The sequence below is a fragment of the Stegostoma tigrinum genome, chromosome 26, assembly GCF_030684315.1.
Source record: "Stegostoma tigrinum isolate sSteTig4 chromosome 26, sSteTig4.hap1, whole genome shotgun sequence".
NCBI classification, from domain to species: Eukaryota; Metazoa; Chordata; class Chondrichthyes; order Orectolobiformes; family Stegostomatidae; genus Stegostoma; species Stegostoma tigrinum.
Genome location: NC_081379.1, coordinates 8,040,757 through 8,065,542, shown reverse-complemented (window position 1 = coordinate 8,065,542; position 24,786 = coordinate 8,040,757). Strand labels below are relative to the sequence as shown.

Here is a 24,786-nt window from a genome sequence, read left to right as displayed (position 1 = left end):
TTAAGAAGCAATTTTGAAAAACACTTCACCAAGAACTTAAGATACCTACAGGTTCTGCTACCTCTGTGGGTATGGATCAGTAATTAATCTACTGTAGCCTCAGATTTTGAGTCCAACACCTCAAAGTTCCTAAGGATTTTTAAAGCATAGCTCTGTCACTTTCCCCAGTCAATACCAAACACCTCCCTTTTAAATCTATTGCCTGTGTTTGTGCGTGCTTGATGTTGCAGTTTTTTCTCAGCATTGGTCCATACAAAAGACATCCTTTCACTCAAGCAAACCTTAGTGATTATCTCCTTCATTTCCCCAGAGACCACGTTTGAATTGAAATGTGACGGCTGTGTGCTGAAAAGATCATTTCTTTGCAACCAGCAGAGAGGGCCTTTAAAAGAGGGAACTACCTTAACCATCTTCACCTGATTGTAACAAATTATTTGGAACATACTCAACGAGACTCTGACTGTGTATGGGTTTGCACAGAAATGAGAAGCAACTTTTAAATTTTGGTTATTACCTTTTTTGTCATCTCTGACTATTTCCCAGAGGCTAACGGGCTAAGTAAGTCATCACTGATGAGTTGGGATATACCCTTATAATTAATACAATGAGTAACTTGCTTCAATCCAAGCATAGCACCAAGTTAGCAACAGATTAACAGGCTGTGTGCCAATTTAATCAGTTGAAGCTGGCAAACTACACTCTCAAATTTTCCAGCTCATTAGCATTGAGTATGGGCCAGGAATAAGCTGGTGTTGCCGCTGGCATGCTATTTTTTGATAGACACAAGGGTAATGCCCTCTGTAGGCAGACCCCAGTTCATGAAGGTGTCCGTATCGATACCCTAATCAGAATCACAGAATTGGTATGAAACAGAAGGAGGCTATTCTGCCCATCCTCACTGCACTGGCTCTCTGAACATTTTAACTTCATACTCACCTCCTATCATTTTGCCAGAGACCTTCACATTGTTTATATTTAAATAATCACAAATGCCTCCTTGAATGCCCCAATTAATTTGTCTCCTTCACACTTCCAGACATTCCATTCCAAACCCTATTTACTGTATGAAAAAATCTTTCTATATCTCACATTCACTTATCTTGTAAACATTCAAAGCTGTGCCCTCTGGTTCTTGATCCTTTTCGGAGCAGGCACAATCTCTCCCTGGCTACTCTGTCCAGATGCTTCGTGATCTTAAAGATTTTTCGCAAATCTCCGCTTAGCCTCATCTTCTCCAAGGAAAACAATCCCAACACTGTTCTGGAATCATTCTTGTAAACCTCTTCTGTACTCTCGCATACTTCCTACAGTGTACATCCCAGAACTGTACATAATAATGTAGCTGAAGTAGAGACCACTTTTTATTTTTTGGACTGTGGACTAAAAATGGGCAATCTTCAGCTTGCAACCAAGCGACTGTTTACAGTTTTAAAAGGAGTCAACAGACCTCATGTGTATTGTATCTACAATATTGTCTTACTCAGGCAATGAGAGAGGTGTGTGTGTGTGTGTGTGTGTGTGTGTGTGTGTGTGTGTGTGTGTGTGTGTGTGTGTGTGTGTGTGTATTGGTGGCATGTGTGTACACGCGTGACTGTCTGTGTGTTTAGATGGTGTATATGTGTGTGTGTGTGTGGGTGCTGTGTGTGTGTGTGCGCGTGTGTGTGCGTGTACGCGTGTGTGTGTGTGTGTGTGTGTGTGTGTATATGTATGCGTGTGCATGCTCAGCTAGTTCACAACCTATCGATGGGTTCCTGGAGGTGGGCAGCAACATCTTAGTGTTTGGACAATCCAGCAGAAACATCCAGGCTGTGAAGTAGAAAGCACCTAATCTCTCTCAGTCTCTTCAGTAAATAGAGAGTAAAAAGAAAATTCTGAGCAACTATCTGCACTGTCTTTGTAAATGTTCTTCGGGGGGAAGGTGTGGACTCATTGGGTCAAATGGCCTATTTCCACACTGTAGGGATTCTATTAATGAAGGCCAGCATCTGTATGGAGACAGTATGGTCTGCCGATGCTGGAAGCTAGACTCAATAAACATGGAGCTGGAAAAGTACAGCGGATCGGACAGCATCCGAGGAACAGGAAAGTCAACAAAGGGTTTCGGCCCGAAGCATTGACTTTCCTGCTCCACTGATGCTGTCTGACCTGCTCGACATTTATTGACTCTAGCTTCATCAACAGCTATCTATACCTGTCCTTTAATGATTTACATACAGAGACAACCAGTGCTCTCAACTCGTGCGCACCCTCGAGACTGGGGCCCTTTAGTTTTTAGCAGAACACGAACATGACGACTGAGGTCGCAGAAACGTTGCAGGTTGCCTCAGAAGTTCATCTCCATGTTCACTAAAACCCCACCTCTGCCATCACCCAGCATTGTGCAGGGTATTCTGTAAAGGTCAGGCTGGTCAAATGAAGCAAGCTGCAAAATGTTGCCAGGAGAACAGCAGGAGCTGCCACGTTCATCCAGATGATAATTGCCATTGTATAGGATTGATTATTGATCTAATATTCTTAAAGCACACGCTGCACGCAGGAGAATTCTGATGGCACTATTTTGAAGAAGAGTTGGGAAGTTTACCATGGTCTCCTGACCCATATTTATACCCCAGGCAACATTATTATCACATTATTGCTTGCTATGAGTGAGCTGATTACTATGTTTCTTGCATAGTAACAGTGACTAGAGTTCTCGTTGGCAATTCAATTCAGCTTTGTATCGAACTTGTGTAAAGCACTGAATGTAATTGCAGAAATAAAATATCAGGAATGCTGGAAATCCAAAATAAATACAAAACAGAATGGCCTGGAAGTGCTCAGAAGGCCAGGAATGTCTGTAAGACAGAGTCAGTGACTTTTTATTTGTACTGACCTAATCATTAACTCGATATAAATACAAATACTTCCCTTCGCTTCTGTTTTATTTCACTCCATTTTGCACCACCTTTCAGGGAGGATATTGCTTTATTTTTGGGAGAGCTGTGATCTGGAATGCATGGGTTGAAAGGACAGTTGGAAGACATTCAATAATAATCTAGAATCGCTACAGCGTAGAAAGAGGCCATTCAGCCTATCCAGTCCGCACTGACCCTCCAAAGAACGCCCCACCCACTTCCAGGCCCCTATGTATCTCATAACCCTGCATCTAACCCACCTACCCTACGCATCCCTGAACACTATGGGCAGATTAGCCACAGGCAATCCACCCAACCTGCACATCTTTGGACTGTGGGAGGAAACTGGAGCACCCGGAGGAAACATGGAGTTGAGGACACAATTGGATCAACCATTGTCTTATTAAATGGTGGTACAGTCTTGAGGGGCTGAATGGCCTTTTGTTGCTCATAATTTGCACTTTGGTTTGTTTAAGTTATGTGCAGAACTATAGGGATAGTGTAGGATCCCTCTTTGAAAGGCTGGCGAAAATGTAATGGGTCAATGCCCTCCTTTTGTGTTGCATGATTTGGAAATGTTGTTGTGTGTATAAAGGTTACCTTGCCTGCAGTTTCCACAGTTTGTGCTGCTTCCGTGTGTTCTCCACTTTGTTACCACGGACTCAGTCTACCATAGGATCTGGGTCACAGAATTGTTACAGTGTAGAAGGACACCATTTGGCCCAATGTGTCTGCACCAGCCCTTCAAACAAGCATTGTTATCGAACGCTAATCTTTTATCCGCATACCTAGCCCCAAATTTCTATATAAATAACCATTCAATGTCCTCTTGAATGCCTCAATTGAATTTGCCTGCACTGCATTCCCAGGCAGTGCATTCCAGAAGCTAACTACTCACTGTGTGAAAAGATTTCTGCTCACAGACCCCCTTGCTTCTTTTGCATGTCACTTTAAACCTATGCCTTTTTACGAGCTGGAATAGATTGTTCCTCTCTAATTGCTTTTGAAATCATCTATAAGATCTCCTCTTAGCTTTCTTCTTTCTGGGGAGTATAGTCCTAATCTATCCTCATAGCTGAATTTCCCATTCTTGGAACTATGCCTGTAAATCGTTTCTGCACTCTCTCCAATGTTTTCACATATTTCCTATAATGCAGCACCAACCTCTGGACGTTGGGTATCAGTCCTGTAAACTTGAGGCTGCTCTGCTGAACTAGACTGATGCTTACTGCCGCGTGTCTGTCTCTGCCTTGTTCAAGCATAACTACAGTCTGACTCTCCAGAGTTCAAGTCAACTCTGGTACTGCCTTGGCATCGAACAGCCCTTTAATACAGTCCTTTCATTCCCTCTCTGCTCATAATCTCAATAGCATGTGACAACTGATGTTAGTGACATTACCCTTCTCAGTATCTTGATTGTCCTTTTGGACACGTCCGTTACAATGTCGTTTCAAAGTCATTGTAATAATTTTGTACAGCAGTACTGTTCTGAATTATTCTACACCTGCAAGTTTGAAAATGCTGCTGCAATGTGTTCTTCAAAGAATAAAAGTGGACAAACTTAATGCAGAAACCCTGTAAAAGTGACATGATTAGCAAAAGTGTTTCTGACCGCCATGTAAACTAAACTTTTGCACTTCCCTTCCTGATGGGATTACCTACACCAGATGAACTGAAAGGGATCAAGAACAGTGCTCACTACGCCTTCAGAGTTGGACAACTGATGCTGTCATTGCTGATGTCACTCCCATGAAAATGCTTTAAAAAGTTATAGTTTGCAGTGAATTACATTTGTGGCTTAACCCCTACATTCCCACCAGCATCCCCATCCAGAGCATCATTAGCCTCTATCTCCTCCACCTCCAGTGGGACACCACCGCAAGGCAAACATTCCCTCCCCTCCCTTGTCAGCCTTCCCCAGGAACCATTCCTTATCGGAACACCCCGGTCCACTCCTCCTTCACTCCCAAAGTCTCCCCACAGTCCCACAGAAGTTTCCCTGGCAGCCGCAGAAGGTGTAACCCCAACATGTTTACTTCCTCCCTCCTCAGTATCCAAGGGCTCAAACAGACCTCCCAGGTGAAGCAGCGCTTCACTCAATCCTGTCTACTGCATTCACCGCTCACAATGCGGTCCCCCCTATATTGCGGAAACAAAGCATAGACTGGGTGACTGCTTTGTAGAATACCTACGTTCTGTCGGAAAGAAAGACCCTGTGCCTCCTATTGCCTGTCACTTCAACACATCACTGTGGTCCCTGGTCTACATCTGTGTCTCAGGATTGCTGCAGTGCTCCAGCGAAGCTAGGTCCAAACTGGAAGAACAGCACCCCATTTTCCACTTGGAAAGCCTACGGCCTTCTGGACTCAATATTGAGTTCAACAACTTTGGGCTTCAGGCACCTTCACACATGCTTACCCCAACCACCACACACCTTGTTATCACATGGTCTGCTATTACACACCACCTATTGTTAGCCACTGAATATCCATTAACAGCTATACACTCTCCTAGCCTGAGCATTATCCACTCCATTTTCTGTCCATAAGTCCTTCTGTCTCTTTGGGCTCTATCCCCATCTATCGTTAACTCCTTCCCCACTCCCCTCACCTCATCTTTTGCATGAAAACCAACATTTTGCTCGCTAATGTCAGTTCTGAGGAAGGGCCACTGACCTCTAATTTCTTTCCATAGATGCTAGCAGAACAGCTGAGCTTTCTCAGCAATTTCTGTTGCTGTTTCTGGCTTCCAGCATCCACGGTTCTTTCGGTTTATGTTGGAAGATTCCAGTTTTCTACCGAACCGAGTGGATACTCATAAGTATAGCCTTCATAAGTATAAATTCTCTTGTTTGGGGGGTGGATTGGTGGATGGCGGAGTCAGTCAGTCTAACTAGTGTGTGCTTGGAATTTAGACAAAGTTTTGAAATTCCAAACTGATTTCTTACCCCGAGAAACTTGAAATTGCCAGATAATGAAGTGTGAAGCTGGATGAACTCAGCAGGCCAAGCAGCATCTGAGGAGCACAAAAGCTGACATTTCGGGCCTAGACCCTTCATCAGAGAGGGGGATGGGGAGAGGGTTCTGGAATAAATAGGGCCTCCCCCCACTGCATCACACAACCAGCCCAGCTCATCCCCTCCCCCCACTGCATACCAAAACCAGCCCAACCTGTCTCTGCCTCCCTAACCTGCGCTTCCTCTCACCCATCCCCTCCTCCCACCCCAAGCCGCACCCCCATCTACCTACTAACCTCATCCCGCCTCCTTGACCTGTCCATCTTCCCTGGACTGACCTAACCCCTCCCTACCTCCCCACCTATACTCTCATCTCCACCTATCTTCTTTTCTCTCCATCTTCGGTCCACCTCCCCCTCTCTCCCTAATTGTTCCAGAACCCTGTTCCCATCCCCCTCTCTGATGAAGGGTCTTGGCCCAAAACGTCAGCTTTTGTGCTCTTGAGATGCTGCTGGGCCTGCTGTGTTCATCCAGCTCCACACTTTGTTAGAGATAATGGGAACTGCAGATGCTGGAGAATCCAAGATAATAAAATGTGACACTTTTTTATCTTGGATTCTACAGCATCTGCAGTTCCCATTATCTTTGAAATTGCCGGAGTTCGCTGAAATTTGAGACCTGGCCACAAGATGGCGCACTGGTCACATGAATGATGACATGAAGGGGCACAAGCTCTGAGGTAAAATGGGGCCTTGGAGACAACAAGGTGTGGAGCTGGATGAACACAGCAGGCCGAGCAGCATCAGAGGAGCAGGAAGGCTGACGTTTCGGGCCTAGACCCTTCTTACAAATGTTTCTAAAGAAGGGTCTAGGCCCGAAACATCAGCCTTCCTGCTCCTCTGATGCTGCTTGGCCTGCTGTGTTCATCGAGCACTGCACCTTGTTGTCTCGGATTCTCCAGCATTTGCAGTTCCTACTATCTCTGTGGGTCCTTGGAGAACTAAGTGAGGAACAGGTCTATTAGTGTGTCAATCAGCTACAACTGGATAGACACCAGAAGAGATATTGTCAAGTTAAATGATTGCTTAACTGCAATTCGAATCAATGCGTCTGATGAATGAATTCTGAGCCCTGGCTAATATGTGATTTTTGAGTGAATTGAAATACACCTCCTACCGACTGTGGGACGTTCTTCCATATTCTGCTCCTGTGTTTTCAGCAGAGGGCTGCTGCTGCTCTTGGAGCTGCACAATGGTCCAATGGGAGGCTTTTGTGCATCTTGCAGTGAAGAAGGCGTTTGGTACGCTTACATTTATTGGTTAGAGCATTGATATAGGAGTTGGGAGGTCAGGTTACGGCTTTACAGGACATTGGTTAGGCCACTTCTGGAATACTGTGTTTAGTTCTGGTCTGAAATAATTAGGGAGCGAGGGGGAGGCGGACCGAAGATGGATAGAGGAGAAGATAGGCTCTCCACCTATCTTCTTTTCTCTCCATCTTCGGTACGCACCCCCCCCCCACCCCACTCCCTATTTATTCCAGAACCCTCTCCCCATCCCCCTCTCTGATGAAGGATCTAGGCCCGAAACGTCAGCTTTTGTGCTCCTGAGATGCTGCTTGGCCTGCTGTGTTCATCCAGCTCCACACTTTGTCATCTCGGATTCTCCAGCATCTGCAGTTCCCATTATCTCTGACTTCAGTTCTGGTCTCCCTGCTTTAAGAAAGTTGTTGTGAAACTTGAAAGGGTTCAGAAAAGGTTTACAAGGATGTTACCAGGGTGGGAGGGCTTGAGCCATAGCAAGAAGCCGAATAGGCTGGGGATATTTTCCCTGGAGCGTCGGAGGCTGAGGGGTGACCTTTTAGAAGCTTATAAAATCATGAATTGCTTGGATAGGGTGAACAGTCAATGTCTTTTCCCCAGGGTAGGGGAGCCCAAGCCTATAGAGCATAAGTTTACGGTGAGAGGAGAAAGATTTAAAAAGGACCCAAGGGGCAACTTTTTCACGCAGAGGGTGGTGTGTGTATGGAATGATCTGCCGGAGGAAGTGGTGGAGGCTGGCACAGTTACAACATTTAAAAGGCATCTGGATGGGTACATGAGTAGGAAGGATTTGGACGGATGTGGGCCAAATGCTGGCAAATTGCAATGGATTAATTTAGGATATCTAGTTAGCGTGAACAAGTTGGATCGAAGGGTCTGTTTCCATGCCGTACATCTCCACGACTCTATCACTCTATCTCAAGACTGTGTAAGAAAGGAAAGCTTTGATATCGCACCCTTGAGCCTCAGGAAATCCGAAGGACCTTTACCACTGATGGTGGTCTTTGGAAGTGAAATTGTTTCTGTCATTTGGGAAGCAAGATAACCACTTTGTGCCGAGCAAGTTCGTTCGAGAAGCAGCAACATAACTGATTGACTGAGGTGTTCTGGAGGGTCTTGTGGTGCAGCTGGTAGTGTCCCTGCCTCTGAGATGCAGGCTCAGACTCTCCCCCAATCCCCAGCTTTTGTTGGTTTCTGTTTTGTAGCCAAGCAAGTTGAGAATCGATCTGCAAATCCTCCCGACAGACCCAGAGCGAGCAGTAAGAACAAAGAGTTAGCAGTTCTTGATGACAGGCTGTTGTCTGTCAACTTATAGCCTCTCGTGACAAGCTGGGCCCACCTGTTCTTGGAAAATAAAACCAGCAACCAGAATAGATGTAGGCATCTCTTTACCCTGTCACATGTATCTCTCAGCCTTATATTAAAAGCAAAATTCTCTACTCTACTCAATGGAGTTTAGAATAATGAGAGGTGATCACAGTGAAACATGTAGGTTTATTCAGGGGCTTGACAGGGTCAATGCTTAGTGGATATTTCCCCTCATGCCATAGTCTGGGACCAGGGGGCACAGTCTCAGAATAAAGGGGAAGCAACTTAAGATGAGGAGGAATTTCTTCTCGCAGAAGGTTTTGAGTCTTTGGAACTGCACAGTTGCCCCAGACAGCTGTGGGCACAGAGTCCTGGTAAATATTTAAAGCTGAGATAGGTTGATTTTTGATCAGTCGGGGAATCAAGGGTGAGGAGAAGTGGCAGGGAAGTTGGATCAGCCATGATCCCATTGAATGTTCATATTTGTTTGGTGTTGTGACTGATAAAAATTTGACCAGGGACACCTCCCATGTTCTTGTGCAAACTATGCTGTGGAATCTTTCCCATCCACTGATGAGTTCAGATGATTTAACACCTATCAGCAAGAATTTCCCTGAACGATTCTCAGCTTCCCAGCACAACTGAAGATGCGCTGCAAACCAAAATAAAAACAACTTGGGTTTCTATTTTGCCTCTCGGGTTATTTAGAGCAGGAGTGTGGAATGGAAACAATTCAAGCGTGGTGAGAAATGCGTACAAACTTGGTAATTTGTAGCAAATGGGATATCTTTGTTAGGTTTCTCTCAAGTTGCAAACTAAATTAACAGTTGGACTCTGACATAGAACATTAACACTGCAAGCGAGTGAACAAGTCGAGTTTATCAAAAACTGTTCTGTGGTGGCAGTTACCTGTCAATCGTTTGAAAGAGGTCGACTTGATCAGCAATGGTGTGTGTATCAGGGAGCTGGCTTGGCAGTGTTGGGTGCGAGTCACTAATCCTGTACAAAAGGGGAGAAATTTTGTGAAGGCACAGAGTGAGAGCACAGATTGAAGATTATGAGAACAGAGTGTAACAAGGCATCTGAATGTGTTTATGAGTAGGAAGGGTTTGGAGGGATGTGGGCCAAATGCTGGCCAATTGCACTGGATTAATTTAGGATATCTAGTTAGCGTGAACAAGTTGGATCGAAGGGTCTGTTTCCATGCCGTACATCTCCACGACTCTATCACTCTATCTCAAGATTGTGTAAGAAAGGAAAGCTTTGATATCGCACCCTTGAGCCTCAGGAAATCCGAAGGACCTTTACCACTGATGGTGGTCTTTGGGATTCTGGTATAGATGGGAATTCGGGTTGGTAACTGTGGGTTTTATACCTTTTCTAGCATACAGCAGCTAGACGGTATTCAAAAGCATTAATTAAATAGGCACGTAGTGACTGGTTATTGAGTTTCAAGATTTTATCCTTTTAATCAGGGACATTAGATTAAACCAGTACTGAGAAGATATATGTATCACATTAAATTTATAGCATACAGTAACTTAATCTTTAAGTAATATTTCTAAACTTGAGATTTAATTAGTTCAATTAAAGCATAATTAAAATAGCAGAACCTGTGATGTGTTGCAGCTACAAAATGTGGGAGCTAATGGACACCAGTGAGGTTCATCACAGTCATGTGTGCAGAAGATCACTTGCAGCTTGAGGAACTTTGAGTTGATGAGCTAGAGTTCAAAGTTCAGATATAGGGATGCATGAGGGAGGAGGAAATTAACTGGACATTTTCTTTCAGGGAGATAGTCATACCCCTCATTGGCAAGTCCTTCAGATCCAGTCTGTGCCAGGGAAATCATCGTAGATCATAGAATCCCTACCGTGTGGAAACAGGCCCTTCGGCCCAACAACCCCACACTGACCCTGAGATCATCCCACCCAGACCCATCCCCCTAGTCTACACATCCCTGAACAATGTTGGAAATTTAACATGGCCAATCCATCTAAACTGCACATCTTTGGACTGTGGGAGGAAACCAGAGCACCCGTAGGAAACCCACACAGACACGGGGAGAATGTGCAAACTCCACACAGACAGTTGTCCGAGGCTGGAATCGAACCCGGGTCCCTGGCACTGTGAGGCAGCAGTGCTAACCACTGAGCCACCGTGCTGTCCTTTTGAGGGTCTGGTTGTGAGTATGGGGATTCGGAAGGTAGCAGTGACCAAGCCTCAATCTCTGTAATTGTTGAAAGGTTTGGAGCAGTTGCTGATTGTGTGGTTAAGACTGAAGGATAGGTGATCAAACTGGCCACGGTGCTACGAGCCATTCAAGTGAAGGAAGTAATTTAGTCTTGTAGCTTTGGTAGGGGACAATATGATTGGGAAAATGGATTCTGTTCTCTGGAGATCAGCATGTGAGAGTTAAGGACATTTCCTTCGGGTGGGAAATTGTCATGATGTGAGAGAAAAAGGATTCAGTTATTAGGGTCCACAAGACATAGTTGGGATTGAAAGAAAGGACCCTGTAAGGGAGAAGGAGTAACTATGTTAAAACGCAGAACCCCAAAGTTTATAATTGCAGGATTACCAACTAAGCCACATGGAAATTGACACAGGGCAAGGAAGATTTGACTGTTGAATGCGTGGCTCAAAAATTGCTGTCACAGAAATAGTTTTCGATTCATGAGGCACTGTTGGGACGGCACAGTGAGTCAGTGGTTAGCATTCCTGCCTCATAGCGCCAGGAACCCGGGCTCAATTCCAGCTTTGGACGACTGTCTGTGTAGAGTTTGCACATTCTCCCCGTGTCTGTGCGGGTTTCCTCCCACACTCCAAAGGTGTGCAGGTTAGATGGATTGGCCATGCTAGATTGCCCTATATTGTTCTAGGATGTGCGGGCTAGATCAGTTAGCCATGGTAAATGGGGATATGGTACAGGAGAGCTGGGTTTGATGGGATGCTTTTCAGAGGGTTGGTGCAAACTCAATGGGCCAAATGGCCTCTCTCCAAATTGTAGGATTCTTTGTTATTGATTATGATGAAAGAGACTGCTATACTGTGGTATGGTATCTGCAACATAAATTCACCAGAGTTATAGGGAGGGTTTCAAACTGAATAGCGAGGGAGCGGTTCATCGATGTTTCAGAAAATTTGAAAAGTTCACGATAAACAACAAGGCAATAAAGTAAGATAGCAATAGTAGTAACAATAGCTAGAGTTTGACGGTAAGGGACAAAGCCTATAAACATGGGAGATGACCAGCAAACAGGGTCAGAGTAGGGGAAATAGTTTCATATCAAAAGAAGGGGATGAGGCTTCAGACAAAGGAAGATTTAGAAATCCAAAAAAAATCCAAATGTAGGGAATAGTTGTGAAGACATAAAATTGAAGTCGATTTAATCTAAATGCAAAGAGCAAACTCAGTTGGAGAAATGAAATTGTGCATACAAAATGGTAAATGATTTAGATTTATTAATTAGATTAGATTCCCTACAGTGTGGAAACAGGCCCTTCAGCCCAACAAGTCCACTCTTTATTAACAACTTTTTTTTATTCATTCATGGGACAAGGGTGTTGGTGTCTCGGCCGGTGTTAATTGCCCAGAGGGCAATCAAGAGTCAACCGCATTGCTATGGGTCTGGAGTCACATACAGACCAGACCAGGTAAGGATGACAGATTTCTTCCCTAAAGGACATTAGTGAAACAGATGGGTTTTTCCAACAATTGATTCACGATCATCATTAGACACTTAATTCCAGATTTGTGTTGATTTGCACCTTCTTCTGTGGTGGGATTTGAACCTGAGCCCCCAGAACATTACCTGTATTTCTGGATTGACATCCCGGCAATAGTACTGCTAGGTCATTGCCTCCCTATCAAGGTTGGGAATTTAATCTTCCAGAGTTCATTATGTTTCGAAAGACTGGTGGAATGGTAAAAGGGAGGGTGAGCTCCAGTAAAAAAGGATGACATTAGGACATTCGTGAGAAATGGTCATGGCTCAGAAAACCAGTGAGTAAAATCAGTATGGATGGAGGTTAGGAATATGAAGGATCTAAAAGTACTGGTCGGAGTAGCTAACAGCAACAGGAGCTAAAAACTGAAAGAACTGCGGATGCTGTAAATCAGGAATGACAACAAAGTTGCTGGAAAAACTCAGCAGGTCTGGCAGCATCCATGAAGGACACAACAGAGTTAATGTTTCAGGTCTGATGACTCTTCCTCAGAACTCTTTCTCTCCCTTTTGGCTCTATCTTTTCATTTACTCCCTACCCTACCCGCCTCCCTATTTTCTGCATATAAACCGACGATTTCCCAGCCACCATCAGTTCTGAGGAAGGGTCACCGGACCCGAAATGTTAACTCTGTTTTCTCCTCCACGGATGCTGCCAGACCTGCTGAGCTTTTCCAGCAACTTTGTTTTTGTTCCTGAGAGAGAAAGACATTTGGACAGACAAAGGAGTTGCTAATGATCAGGCTGGGAGGGTGAATAGTTGTTAATGGGGACTATTAGTGACTAACAACAGGAGGTGTGTAGTGGCAGGCTATGTGGTAACAAGGGCTGGTGTGTGGGGTGGGGGGCTGGGACATGGGAGAGTTGAGGCCCTAAAATTTTTGAACTCAGTTTTGAGTACAGAGGGCGGTAGGGTCCCCAAGCAGAAAATGAAGTGTTGCTCCTATAGCTTGTGCTGGGGCTTCACTGGAAAACTGCAGCAAGCCAGAGACAGAGATGTTGGCCAGGGAACAGGGTGGTGCATTGAAGTGTTAGTTCAGGGTCTTTTTTGCGAGCAGGACATAGATGTTCTGCGAAGCAGCCGCCAAGTCTACGCTTCATCTCCCCGATGTAAAGGAGACCAACGTTGTGAGCAGCGAATGCAGTAGACTAGATTCTGGGAAGTGCAGGTGAAGTGTTGCTTCACCTGGAAGGTATGCTTGGGCCCTTGGATACTGGGGAGGGAGGAGGTAAATGGGCAGGTGTTGTGTAACACTAACTGTACATTTGATACAGCATTAAACAAGAAATTATTCAAGCTTATAACAAATTTATTGAAATAGTTGCAGGGCAATTTAGTGTTTATATAGATTAAATCGATCAAATTTGCAATAAGGGTCTGGTAAATGGGTTTTTAAAATACTTTTGAATAGTTGCCTGGAGTAATTTGTTGTGGAACCTGCCAGGAATTATCTATTTGATGACTGGTGTTGTGCAATGTGGCAGGTTTAATCAATATTGTCATAGTCAAAGATTCGCGTGAAAATAATGTTAGTGATGCAATTGAATTCTACATCACATTTCAAAACAACATGCTCCAACAAGAGATAATGGGAACTGCAGATGCTGGAGAATCCAAGATAATAAAGTGAGAAGCTGGATGAACACAGCAGGCCAAGCAGCATCTCAGGAGCACAAAAGCTGACATTTCGGGCCTAGACCCTTCATCAGAGAGGGGGATGGGGTGAGGGTTCTGGAACAATTAGGGAGAGAGGGGGAGGGGACCGAACATGGAGAGAAAAGAAGATAGGTGGAGAGGAGAGTATATAGGTGGGGAGGTAGGGAGGGGTTAGGTCAGTGCGGGGAAGACAGACAAGTCAAGGAGGCAGGATGAGGTTAGTAGGTAGGAAATGGAGGTGTGCCTTGGGGTGGGAGGAAGGGATGGGTGAGAGGAAGAACAGGTTAGGGATGCAGAGACAGGTTGGACTGGTTTTGGGATGCAGTGGGTGGAGGGGAAGAGCTGGGCTGGTTGTGTGGTGCAGTGGGGGGAGGGGACAAACTGGGCTGGTTTTGGGATGCGGTGGGGGAAGGGGAGATTTTGAAGCTGGTGAAGTCCACATTGATACCATTGAGCTGCAGGGATCCCAAGCGGAATATGAGTTGCTGTCCCTGCAACCTTTGGGTGGCATCATTGTGGCAGTGCAGGAGGCCCATGATGGACATGTCATCTAAAGAATGGGAGGGGGAGTGGAAATGGTTTGCGACTGGGAGGCGCAGTTGTTTATTGCGAACCGAAAGACGTGTTCTGCAAAGCAGTCCCCAAGCCTCCGCTTGGTTTCCCCAATGTAGAGGAAGCCACACCGGGTACAATGGATACAGTATACCACATTGGCAGATGTGCAGGTGAACCTCTGCTTAATATGGAAAGTCATCTTGGGGCCTGGGATAGGGGTGAGGGAGGAGGTGTGGGGGCAAGTATAGCATTTCCTGCGGTGGCAGGGGAAGGTGCCGGGTGTGGTGGGGTTGGAGGGCAGCGTGGAGCGAACAAGGGAGTCACGGAGAGAGTGGTCTCTCCGGAAAGCAGACAAGGGTGGGGATGGAAAAATGTCTTGGGTGGTGGGATCGGATTGTAGATGGCGGAAGTGTCGGAGGATGATGCGTTGTATCCGGAGGTTGGTGGGGTGGTGTGTGAGAACGAGGGGGATCCTCTTGGGGTGGTTGTGGCGGGGGAGGGGTGTGAGGGATGTGTTGCGGGAAATGCAGGAGAAGCGGTCAAGGGCGTTCTCGATCACTGTGGGGGAAAGTTGCGGTCCTTGAAGAACTTGGACATCTGGGATGTGCTGGAGTGGAATGCCTCATCGTGGGAGCAGATGCAGCGGAGGCGGAGGAATTGGGAATAGGGGATGGAATTTTTGCAGGAGGGTGGGTGGGAGGAGGTGTATTCTAGGTAGCTGTGGGAGTCAGTGCTCCAATCGGAAGCAAGTTTCTTAAACTTCAACAGAGCCAATTACATGAAGCAAAAACTGGTGAAGGTGGAACATGTAATTAGATTAAAGGACTGTGGCAGTACTGTGCCTTTAAGAGATGTGTTCTGTCCTGTCTTCCTTGCATAGGGGTTGTTGCCACAGTGTGTGAAAACGTCTCTTTCAGACAGGGAACTGGTAAACAGCTTTTGAGTATTCCCTGGGTGTTTTTTGTCACGTAACGAACCATGAGTGAGCAGGGTCAGGGCTCACACATATCCAGGAAGCCTTAGTTTTGCTTTCAGTTAGCTGAGAAGGTTTTTGCAGGCTTCTGGAACTGAAGGCTTGAGTTCTCAGCTGCTAGAGTGAAGTCTTAGGCAGCCAGGCTTCCTCTTAAAAATCAATTGGGGCAGATTGTTTCTTCCTTTCTGATTGGACAGAGGCAGTGAGATAATATCTCATTTGCCGATTTGCATTTTTTTTACAAAAGTGCTCATCTGTGGGATGCTACCTATACTGGATCAGTTGATGACTAGTGCTTAAAAAATACATTATCTTGTTAAGTATTTCGGTAGAGTAAAGTTACATCATTTTTGTTACATTTTAACTGTATTATAAAAATAAGTGTGTTTTGATTAAAACTTAGTAATGGATTATCAACTCATACCTGGAACACAATGTCTTTCACATGCCTTGTAAAAATATTAAAAAAATTAAGGTCTAGGCTTTCTCCAGAGGGATATGGTTTGGATCATAACAAGAGTATAGCAGTAAATAAACAGTGGAAAACCTTTAATGAACTCATTCCTCAAAAATACATTCGATTACATTTTTGTTTTTCAAGGAGAAACATCTTTCTCATCATTTACTAAGGAGGTTGAGGATGGTTTTAGGTTAAAAAAAGAGCTGTAGTGATTGTAACGAGGTCAGCCAGGGTGTCCTCATGAAATATGAGTTCCCTGTTTGGGGTTGTTAATCTGTTCCAGTCAGGGAGCCCTGGCTGACAGATAAGAACAGGGGAGTCAGACATCATGTTCACTCTGAGAGCTGGCTCTGAGGGAGCTGAATCAGTGTCAAGTACTCTCCACATGTGATTAAAGGGTGATTTGGTGACAGGATACTGGCCTCTGTAGAGTTATTTCAAAAGCCTTGTAATGTTCCAGAGAGTTGAAGTAAGACTGAGGATTATAACAGAATTAGAAATTGGAAAGGGCTAACAATCAGTAAATGAAAGGGAAAAAAAAGATTGTAAATGAATACATATTTCAAGTGTGTAAAAAAGGTGACTGTGCAGGCTCGAAGGGCCGAATGGCCTACTTCTGCTCCTCCACCTTATTATGGTGTTATTATAGTATTTCTGTTAAGTATTAGTGACAGTAACCTTTCCACTGCAGACTGACACCTGTATGTGTAGCAGCAACTAGAAGTAGAATAGTGCGTATGTTACAGAAGGGATATTGGACAGTGTCTCATTAACAATGGATCACTGATGAGCGGTTATCAAAAAATGAAAAGTATATTGAAGGTTGAGCGAGACAGAGTGTTCATCAGTAAGGGAACCAAGGGTTATGGCGAAAAAGCAGGAAAGACGAGCTAAGGATTATCAAATCAACCATGAATAGCGGAGCAGACTCAGCGGGCTGAATGGCCTACATCTGCTCTTAATTCTTATTGTGGCCTCAGTCAGGCAGTTGTTAAAGTAAACTTTTTTTTTGATGGAATCACTACAGTGTGGAAGCAGGCCATTCAGCCCATTGAATCCACACCAACCTTCCCACCCAACCTATACTCCTACCCTGCATTTCCCAAGGCTGATCCACCAAACCTGGACATCTTTGGACTGTGGGAGGAAATCCATGCTGGCCATGAGTAGAACATGCAAACTCCACACATATAGTTGCTGGAGGGTGGAATCAAACCTGGGTCTCTGTTATTGTGAGGTAGCAGTGCTGCCCACTGAGCTACGGTGCCACCCCTAGCAGCAGACCATCAGAAACTATAATGGGGGATGAAGAAGTGGTAGAGGCAATGAACGAAGATTTTATGTCTGTCTTTGGAGTAGAAGGCACAAGTTACACATCGGGACTAACAAAGTAAGGAATTTAAGGTGATTAATATCAACAAAGAAAATGTTCTAGAGAAACTCAAGGAGCTAAAGGCTGACCAATCTCCAGGACTTGATGGCCATATCCTGGGGCTCAGTGTCCTTTCGGGAAGGAAATCTACCATCCTCACCCAGTCTGACTTACCTGTGACCCCAGGCCCACATCAACGTGGTTGACTCCTAACTGCCCTGTGAAATAGCTATTGCAAGTCACTGAGTATAATTGGGGACAGGCAATAAATGGTGGCCTGGCCAACTATGCTGACATCTCGCAAACAAAACGACATACAAGGAGTTATGTTATGTTCATGGACAGACTGGCTTTGACTTTCCAAAGTTTCCTAGATTTTGGATTGGTCCTGGCAGACTGGAAGTTAGCAAATGAATCACCACTGTGCAAGAAAGGAAGGAGAAGGAGAACAGGAGTTTTTGATTTTGCGATACGAATCTGGATGTCAGTGTCGGTCACTGAGCACAGAGGCAATGGATGAATGGGACTTAACGGTGTTTGGGTTACGGGGAATGCACCCTGGGAGGTTTGGCTGTGGAGAATCTTATGTAGTTTATGCTATCGCTTACTGTCTCTCTGTCACCCTCTCTTTCTCTCTGTGATGTTAAAGGATTGGAATAAACCTTCAGGGATAATCCACATGGATTCATTCTACTGTGTACAAGGTGTAGACTGGCGAAAGCAGCAAGCATTAAATATGAAAGTGCAGATTTAAAGACCAATGCAGGACGGAAGAGTGCGCCACAAAGTGTCCACTCAAAACCAGCCATCGCAATGCTGGTGATTCAGCATCAAGCTGCATGGCGTGATGGAGCCTGGGGAAGAGGGAACAATAAGATTTTGAGAGGTAATCACCAGACATGCACATTCCTGGGATGGGAAGGCACTCCCAGGTGAAATCACAGAACGATACAACACAGAGAGAGGCCTTTCACTCAGCCTGCCTGTGCTGACTGCCTTTTTTTGCATTAATTCCTAGGATATGGGTGTCAATGGCTACACGAGCATTTATTGCCTATCCACAATTTGGCTTTGAGTAAGCATTGGTGAGGAACCTTCTCGAACCACTGCAGCCTCTATGATTGATGTAGGGACTCCCGCAGTGCTGTTAGAAGGGGTTTTGAGAACGTTAACCCAGTGTCTGTGAAGGAACAGTGATTTAGTTGCACAACAGGATGGTGTGTGTCTTGGAGAGATACCTGTGGACGATAGTGCCTCTATATATCTGTTGCCACGCCCTTCAGATGGTCAGGTTCATGTATTTGGATTGTGCTGTCTGCAGTACACAGCTCTGTCAATGTGCATCAATGGTGTAGAGATTGGAGGCTGAAACTGGTAGTTTGTTTTTGGGTGCTGATGATGTACCTTTGGATATACTGAAGATACCAAAAACTGCAGTTGCTGGAGTCAGAGTCAACAGGATGAAGCTGGATGAAGGGTCTGAAGAAGGGTCCCAACCCGAAACATTGACTTTCCTGCTCCTCTGGTGCTGCCTGACCTGCTGTCTTCCTCCAGCTCCACACTGTGTTGACATGTTCTTTTGGATACTGTGTTTACTGACGTTCTTACTTACTTGGAAGAGTGAATGAACTTTTCTAATTTTACTTTATAATACTGCCATGAAATTCCACTCGGCATTTAAATACAAAATGGGGATTGTTTAGATAGAGTTATAGAATTGTACAGCACGGAAACAGACCCTTTGATCCAACTTGTTCATGCTAACTAGATATCCCAAATTAATGCAATTGGCCAGCATTTGGCCCATATCCCTCTGAACCGTTCCTATTCATATACCCATCCAGATGCCTTTTAAATGTTGTAACTGTGCCAGCCTCCACCACTTCCTCCGGCAGCTCATTCCATACACACACCACCCTCTGGATGGAAAAGTTGCCCCTCGGTCCCTTTTAAATCTTTCCCCTCTCACTTTAAACCTATGCCGTCTAGTTTTGTACTCCCCCACCCTAGGAATAGGCTATTCATCCTATTCATGCTACTCATGACTTTATAAATCTCTATTAGTCATCCCTTTATACAAATTGAAAATCAAACATAGAACATAGAACAGTACAGCACAGTACAGGCCCTTCAGCCCCCAATGTTGTGCCAACCTATTATCCTACTAAGGTCAATCTACCCAGCATACCCTACATTTTATTATCCTCCATGTGCCTATCTAAGAGTCATTTAAAAGTCTCTAAAATATCTGACCCCACTACCACTGCTGGCAGCACATTCCACACGCCCACCACTCTCTGTGTGAAGAACCTACCTCTGACATCTCCCCTATACCGTCTTCCAATCACCTTAAAATTATATCCCTCCTAATAGTCATTTCCGCCCTGGGAAGAAGTCTCTGACTATCCACTCTATATATGCCTCTCATCATCTTGTAAACCTCGATCAAGTCACCCCTCATTCTCCTTTGCTCCAATGAAAAAAGCCCTAGCTCACTCAACCTTTCCTCGTAAGACCTGCCCTCCAGTCCAGGCAACATCCTGGTAAATCTCCTCAGCATCCTCTCTAAAGACTCCACATCTTTCCTGTAATGAGGTGACTAGAACTGAACACAATATTCCAAGTGTGGTCAGAGTTTTACAGAGCTGCAGCATAACCTCGTGGCTCTTAAACTCTATTCCCCTGCCAATGAAAGCCAACACCCCACATGACTTTTTTACAACCCTATCAACTTGGGTAGCAACTTTAAGGGATCTATGGGCATGGACCCCAAGATCCCTCTGTTCCTCTACACTGCCAAAAATCCTGCCATATATGTGATTATATTTGTATAACATATATGTGGTTGCATTTGTATTGCATTATATCTTGTTTTTTGAAGTGCTTTCTAGTAATGACACTTGAAATGCAGTCAATGGTACATTAAATCTTTATTTGGCTTCGACTATTGACAAGTATTTCACAAACAAGTCGCAGATACTTTTACAATAACAAGACTCAAAGCCACTAACTGCTTTTGTGTAAAGTCAGATGAGATTGCATCTTTTGCAAAGAACCTATGTGAGAACTGAAAGAAGTGTATCCATGCTTCTAAACATAATTTAATGAAGAATAATAAATTGAAAGTGAGATTTTTTCAGGTGATTTCTTTTCTCACTCCACATCCTATAAATTCTGCTGCCAACATTCCACACTGTTTGCAATTTGATCACCTGGATCTGGATTGATTCTGTTAAAAGATTACAAAAGAGACACAAAATATTAGCTATGGGAACCCGAGTTTCAGGAGATATCATGGCACAATAATCATTAGTATTTGTATTGCATCTTTCTGTTTGCAAAACATTCCAAGGCTCTTTGCAGCTGCACAAATGGATAAAAACCAACACCAAGATGAAGATGAAGATGTTTGTATATCGCAGGAAAGCAAGGCTTGACCGAAATAATAAGCATCTTCAAGAAGGAGAGAGTGACAGAGAGGTAATGATTCATGGACAGGGAAGTCCCAAGCTCAGGGCCATGAGGACTGAGGGCATGGCTGCCAATGGTAGGATGTAGGAAGTGTAGGGATGCACCACAAGTCTGATTTGGAGAGCTGGAGGAGATTGTGGGTACAGGGAGGCATTTGTTGGTGGGTAGGGTGGGGGGGGGGGGGGGCGCTGTGAGAGACGCCATAGAGGGAAGTGAATGAGAATTTTAAAATTGAAGCATTGGTAATCAGGAGGCAGTGCAACTCAGCAAGCAGAGAAGCAATTAGCAAATAAGGATTTTGGGAAAATTACCATAGAGTCCCTACAGTGAGGAAGCAGGCCATCTGGCCTATTGAGTCTACACTAACCTTCCAAAGAGCATCCTAGCCAGACCAACGCCCTTCCCCCCCCCCCCCCCCCCCCCCCACCGCAATCCCCCATCCCTATAACTGTACATTCCCCATGGCTGATCCACATAACCTGCACATCCCTGGACACTACAGGAAATTTACTATGGCCAATCCAACTAGGCTACACATGTTCGGACTGTGGGAGGAAACCGGAGCACCCGGAGGAAAGCCAGCAGACACGGGGACAATGTGCAAACTCCACACAGACAGTTGCCCGAGGCTGGAATCAAATCTTTATCCCTGGCACAGTGAATCTGCAGTGCTAACCACAGAGCCACCATGATACCCTTATGATTAGGGCATCAAAATTTCTTAATAAATCACAATGATACACAGCTCCCTTTTACTTTGAAGTAGATCAGAATTTAAGGTATGGAAATACAGTGGCTCACAAGCTGGAAATATGCCAACTACTGGCATCTAGACAGAGTACGTAGACATAAGCATTCCCATTGCCACATGGGTTCAAGAACCAGAGGGCTAAATTGAAAGTGAACACTCCCATGCAGCCCTGCTGCACTGCTGGAGGTGTCATTTATCAGGTGAGATGATAAGCAGATTTGTTTGCACTTTCAGTTTGATGTCTAAAATTCCACCATTTTAAAGAAAAGCCAGTCCTGGTCAATGTTAGTTCCTCAACTAACATCACAGATGATCTGGTCATTATCACATTGTAGTCTGTGGGAGTTGGCAGTGCATTAACCATTTGCTGTGTTTCCCACATTACAGCAGAGAATCACTTCAATGCTTCACCAGCATATTTCTTTAGCTGTAATGCTCTTTGTTACATCCTTCATTTATAACAAGTCTATTTTAATTGGATGAAGTGGATGGAAATTTATATGTGGCTACAGAATGCAGCAGTAGGGCTTTGGTCAGCTTTCCAAAAAGACACCATCTAAGATTAAGTTTGGTGCTAATAAAGATGAAGTTTTAGGCATTGACAAAAATGTGTCTTCAACTTAGGGACTGAACGAAATAGGGGTCAGGCAGCTAAAAGCATGAAATCAGTAGCAGCCAGATAAAATCAGGCAAGTTCTAGAGGCCAGAATTTGAGCAGCACGCATACCTCAGGGAGTTGACAGAGATTTTAGAGATAGGGAGCAGGAGAGTCCATTGAAGGGATTTGAAACCATGGATGAGAATTTTAAAATCAGGGATTGCTTAATGGGGAGCAGCAGGGTTAAACTTCAAAAGGTCAAAGTGGGTCCTTGAATATTTTAAATGCTCCAAAGGCCCAAATTTCACTTCCAGTGTCATTTTTCCAAAATATAATTTTATTTTAAAAGCAATTGGATAATTTGCTTAATAAGTGGAAGTTTAAAACTTTGCTCAACATCCATGAACCTCCTCTGTGAACTTTCCAATGCAAGCACTAGAGAGAGAAAATGCTCGTTAGCACACAATAGAGGTTATTGTGGTCATACAGCTTTAGGCAACAAACACCCATCTTCCAATCAGTTCTGATCATTGTCATCAACTTGAAACATGAACTTTTTTTGTGCTCTTTACAAACGCTCCCTGACCTGCTCAGTATTTCACACTTTCTATTTCCAATAGTGCCATGAAATTGTTGCCATTAAAATTGTACTCTAAAATATTAACTAACACTCAGTTAAAATTACTCTTTCATCCTCTTGTTGGGTTTTAATTTATTTCATGATAATGCCACTTACTGTGCTAGTGTGATGGGGAATTTCAGATCAACAGATTGTCAGTACATTATCATGGAATCCTAGAATAGGATTGTTGGATCCCCACAGTGTGAAAGCAGGCTATTTGGCCCATTGAATTCACACTGATCCTTCAAAGAGCATTCCACCCAGACCCTATCAGTGTGTCCACCACAGATCCCTGGACATTATGGGCAATCTAGCACAGCCAATCCACCTAACCCGAACATCCTTAGACTGTGGGAGGAAACTGGAGCATCCAGAGGAAACCCATGCAGACAAGGGGAGAGTGTGCAAACTTCACGCAGACAGCTGCCTGAGGCTGGAATTGAACCTGGGCTCCTGGTGCTGTGAGGCTGCAGTGGTAATCACTGGGTGACTGGACCATCCCTATGATATCATTTCAGGGGCACAGACACCGATTTAGGTATCTCCCTGCACACTAACTGCTGATTGCTTTTAGCAGACTTGCTTTGGGTCCCCACATTTTGCAATTTCTTGAGAAATAAAGGCATCAACAGTAAGCAGTGAATTCTGACCAATACCGAATTCTATCCTTTTCGTATTCCATCTTCATTTTTGGGCGAAAAATACCACTGAATGTATTTTTAACCATTGACTCACCGGCTACTGATTCTGTGGCAGCACTTCCACACTCTGGTCATCATAATCTTTCTCAAAGGGGCGCAACCCCTGATGTACAAAGCAGGCGTGACCACCGCATTTAATCGCGGCAAAATTTTCAAAGGGTCTAAGCCATCAGCTCTAAATCTCAAGCAGAAACGTCGCGAAAACGAGCAAGCGATGACGTTCAGAAAGATAGGCAACCAGAAGGCGAGAAAGCAACTTGCCACGACAATAATGAGGTAGAGTGAGCTTCTCTTGTTCTCTCTCTCTGCTGAGTGTGGCTCTCTTTCCAGCTGGTACTTGGCAATCAGATACAGCTTGATGTTCAGCCCTACCATGATGATGTACGTTATTAGGTTGCAGATCAGTGAGCCGATACCACTGATTTTCATGCCAACTGCAGAGGTGACTAAGTTCTGCGTGGCAACCACTGCATAGGCGTAGATCCACAGACAGAAGATGACAATCCCAGTTTTGGCACGGGTCATTCTGAGGGCATATCGAAAGGGCGAAACGACAGCGTGGTATCGGTCAGCTTGCGCTGCCAAGGTGACCAGGTAAGAAAGCCCCATAAAGGTGGGAGCAACGTAGTAAGTCCCATTTCTTGGAGGAAATGCATCCAGTGCATCAAAAAGGCCAGAATAGTACCAGGAAATGCCTGTTCCCAGATCACTCACACAGGTACTCAACATGAACAAGAACCTGTTCTCCTTCAGGAAAAATCTCCTGATCAGCAGAGCAAGCAGGACCGATACATTGATCACCACTATGCTTGTGCCTAAACTAATGTGGAATATGAAGAGAATTGAATAACCCACACCTCCAAACTCTAAGATTAGTGCAACAGGCATTTTCCCAAGAAGGTGCTGAATAATTGCTCTCCTGGATCTTACAGTCATTCCAATCTATTTTAAATCAAACACACTACCTTAGGTCCCAATGGAATTATAATCAGTGAACTTCCCTATGTGTGAAAATCCTAGTGGACTAATTAAAGTTTAATATGTTTTAAGTACAGTCATTGAAGACAGTTGTGACCTCAGGGGCAAATTTGCTCTTTGTTTGCTAAATCTATGAATTTAAAGAAAAAGAATGAAGTTTAGAGAGGCACCCAGTATTACATCCATTCTCTTCCCTCATATTCCACAGCATTCCCAATCTCTGAGGATTATAGTTTGGGTCAATTCATCTCCAGTGGATGTATAGTGTAGCCATTGGATAGAAATAATTGTTCACCCGAACCAGGAGTTAATCGGTTTATACCCTTGTTTGGGACTTAAACACTTTGCACAGCTGGTAGTTCAAGTTGAGTTCCACTCTGTTGATTCTTTCATGAATATTAAAGATTTCATGGAAATGCCAGAGGAGAGTTTGAAGCTTT

The 24,786-nt window shown here is 44.5% G+C and overlaps 1 protein-coding gene across 1 annotated transcript; it reads right to left on the bottom strand.

Annotated features, from left to right (window-relative positions):
- Positions 1 to 20,202: 20,202 nt before the first annotated feature.
- LOC125464293 (melanocortin receptor 5-like) lies at positions 20,203 to 24,256 on the bottom strand. Its single transcript, XM_048556595.2, has 2 exons — positions 23,403 to 24,256; positions 20,203 to 20,454 (listed from the first exon to the last, which is right to left on the bottom strand). Exons 1-2 carry the CDS (start codon positions 24,254 to 24,256, stop codon positions 20,391 to 20,393), a joined length of 918 nt encoding a protein of 305 aa, XP_048412552.1. The 3' UTR covers positions 20,203 to 20,390.
- Between the last annotated feature and the right edge of the window lie 530 nt (positions 24,257 to 24,786).

Excerpts from the sequence above, each read along its gene's own strand:
- LOC125464293 (XM_048556595.2), bottom strand. The coding sequence starts at position 24,256 with ATGCCTGTTGCACTAATCTTAGAGTTTGGAGGTGTGGGTTATTCAATT. Across the intron at positions 20,455-23,402 it reads TGCCACAGAATCAGTAGCCG|AATCAATCCAGATCCAGGTG; the intron begins GTGAGTCAATGG and ends ATCTTTTAACAG.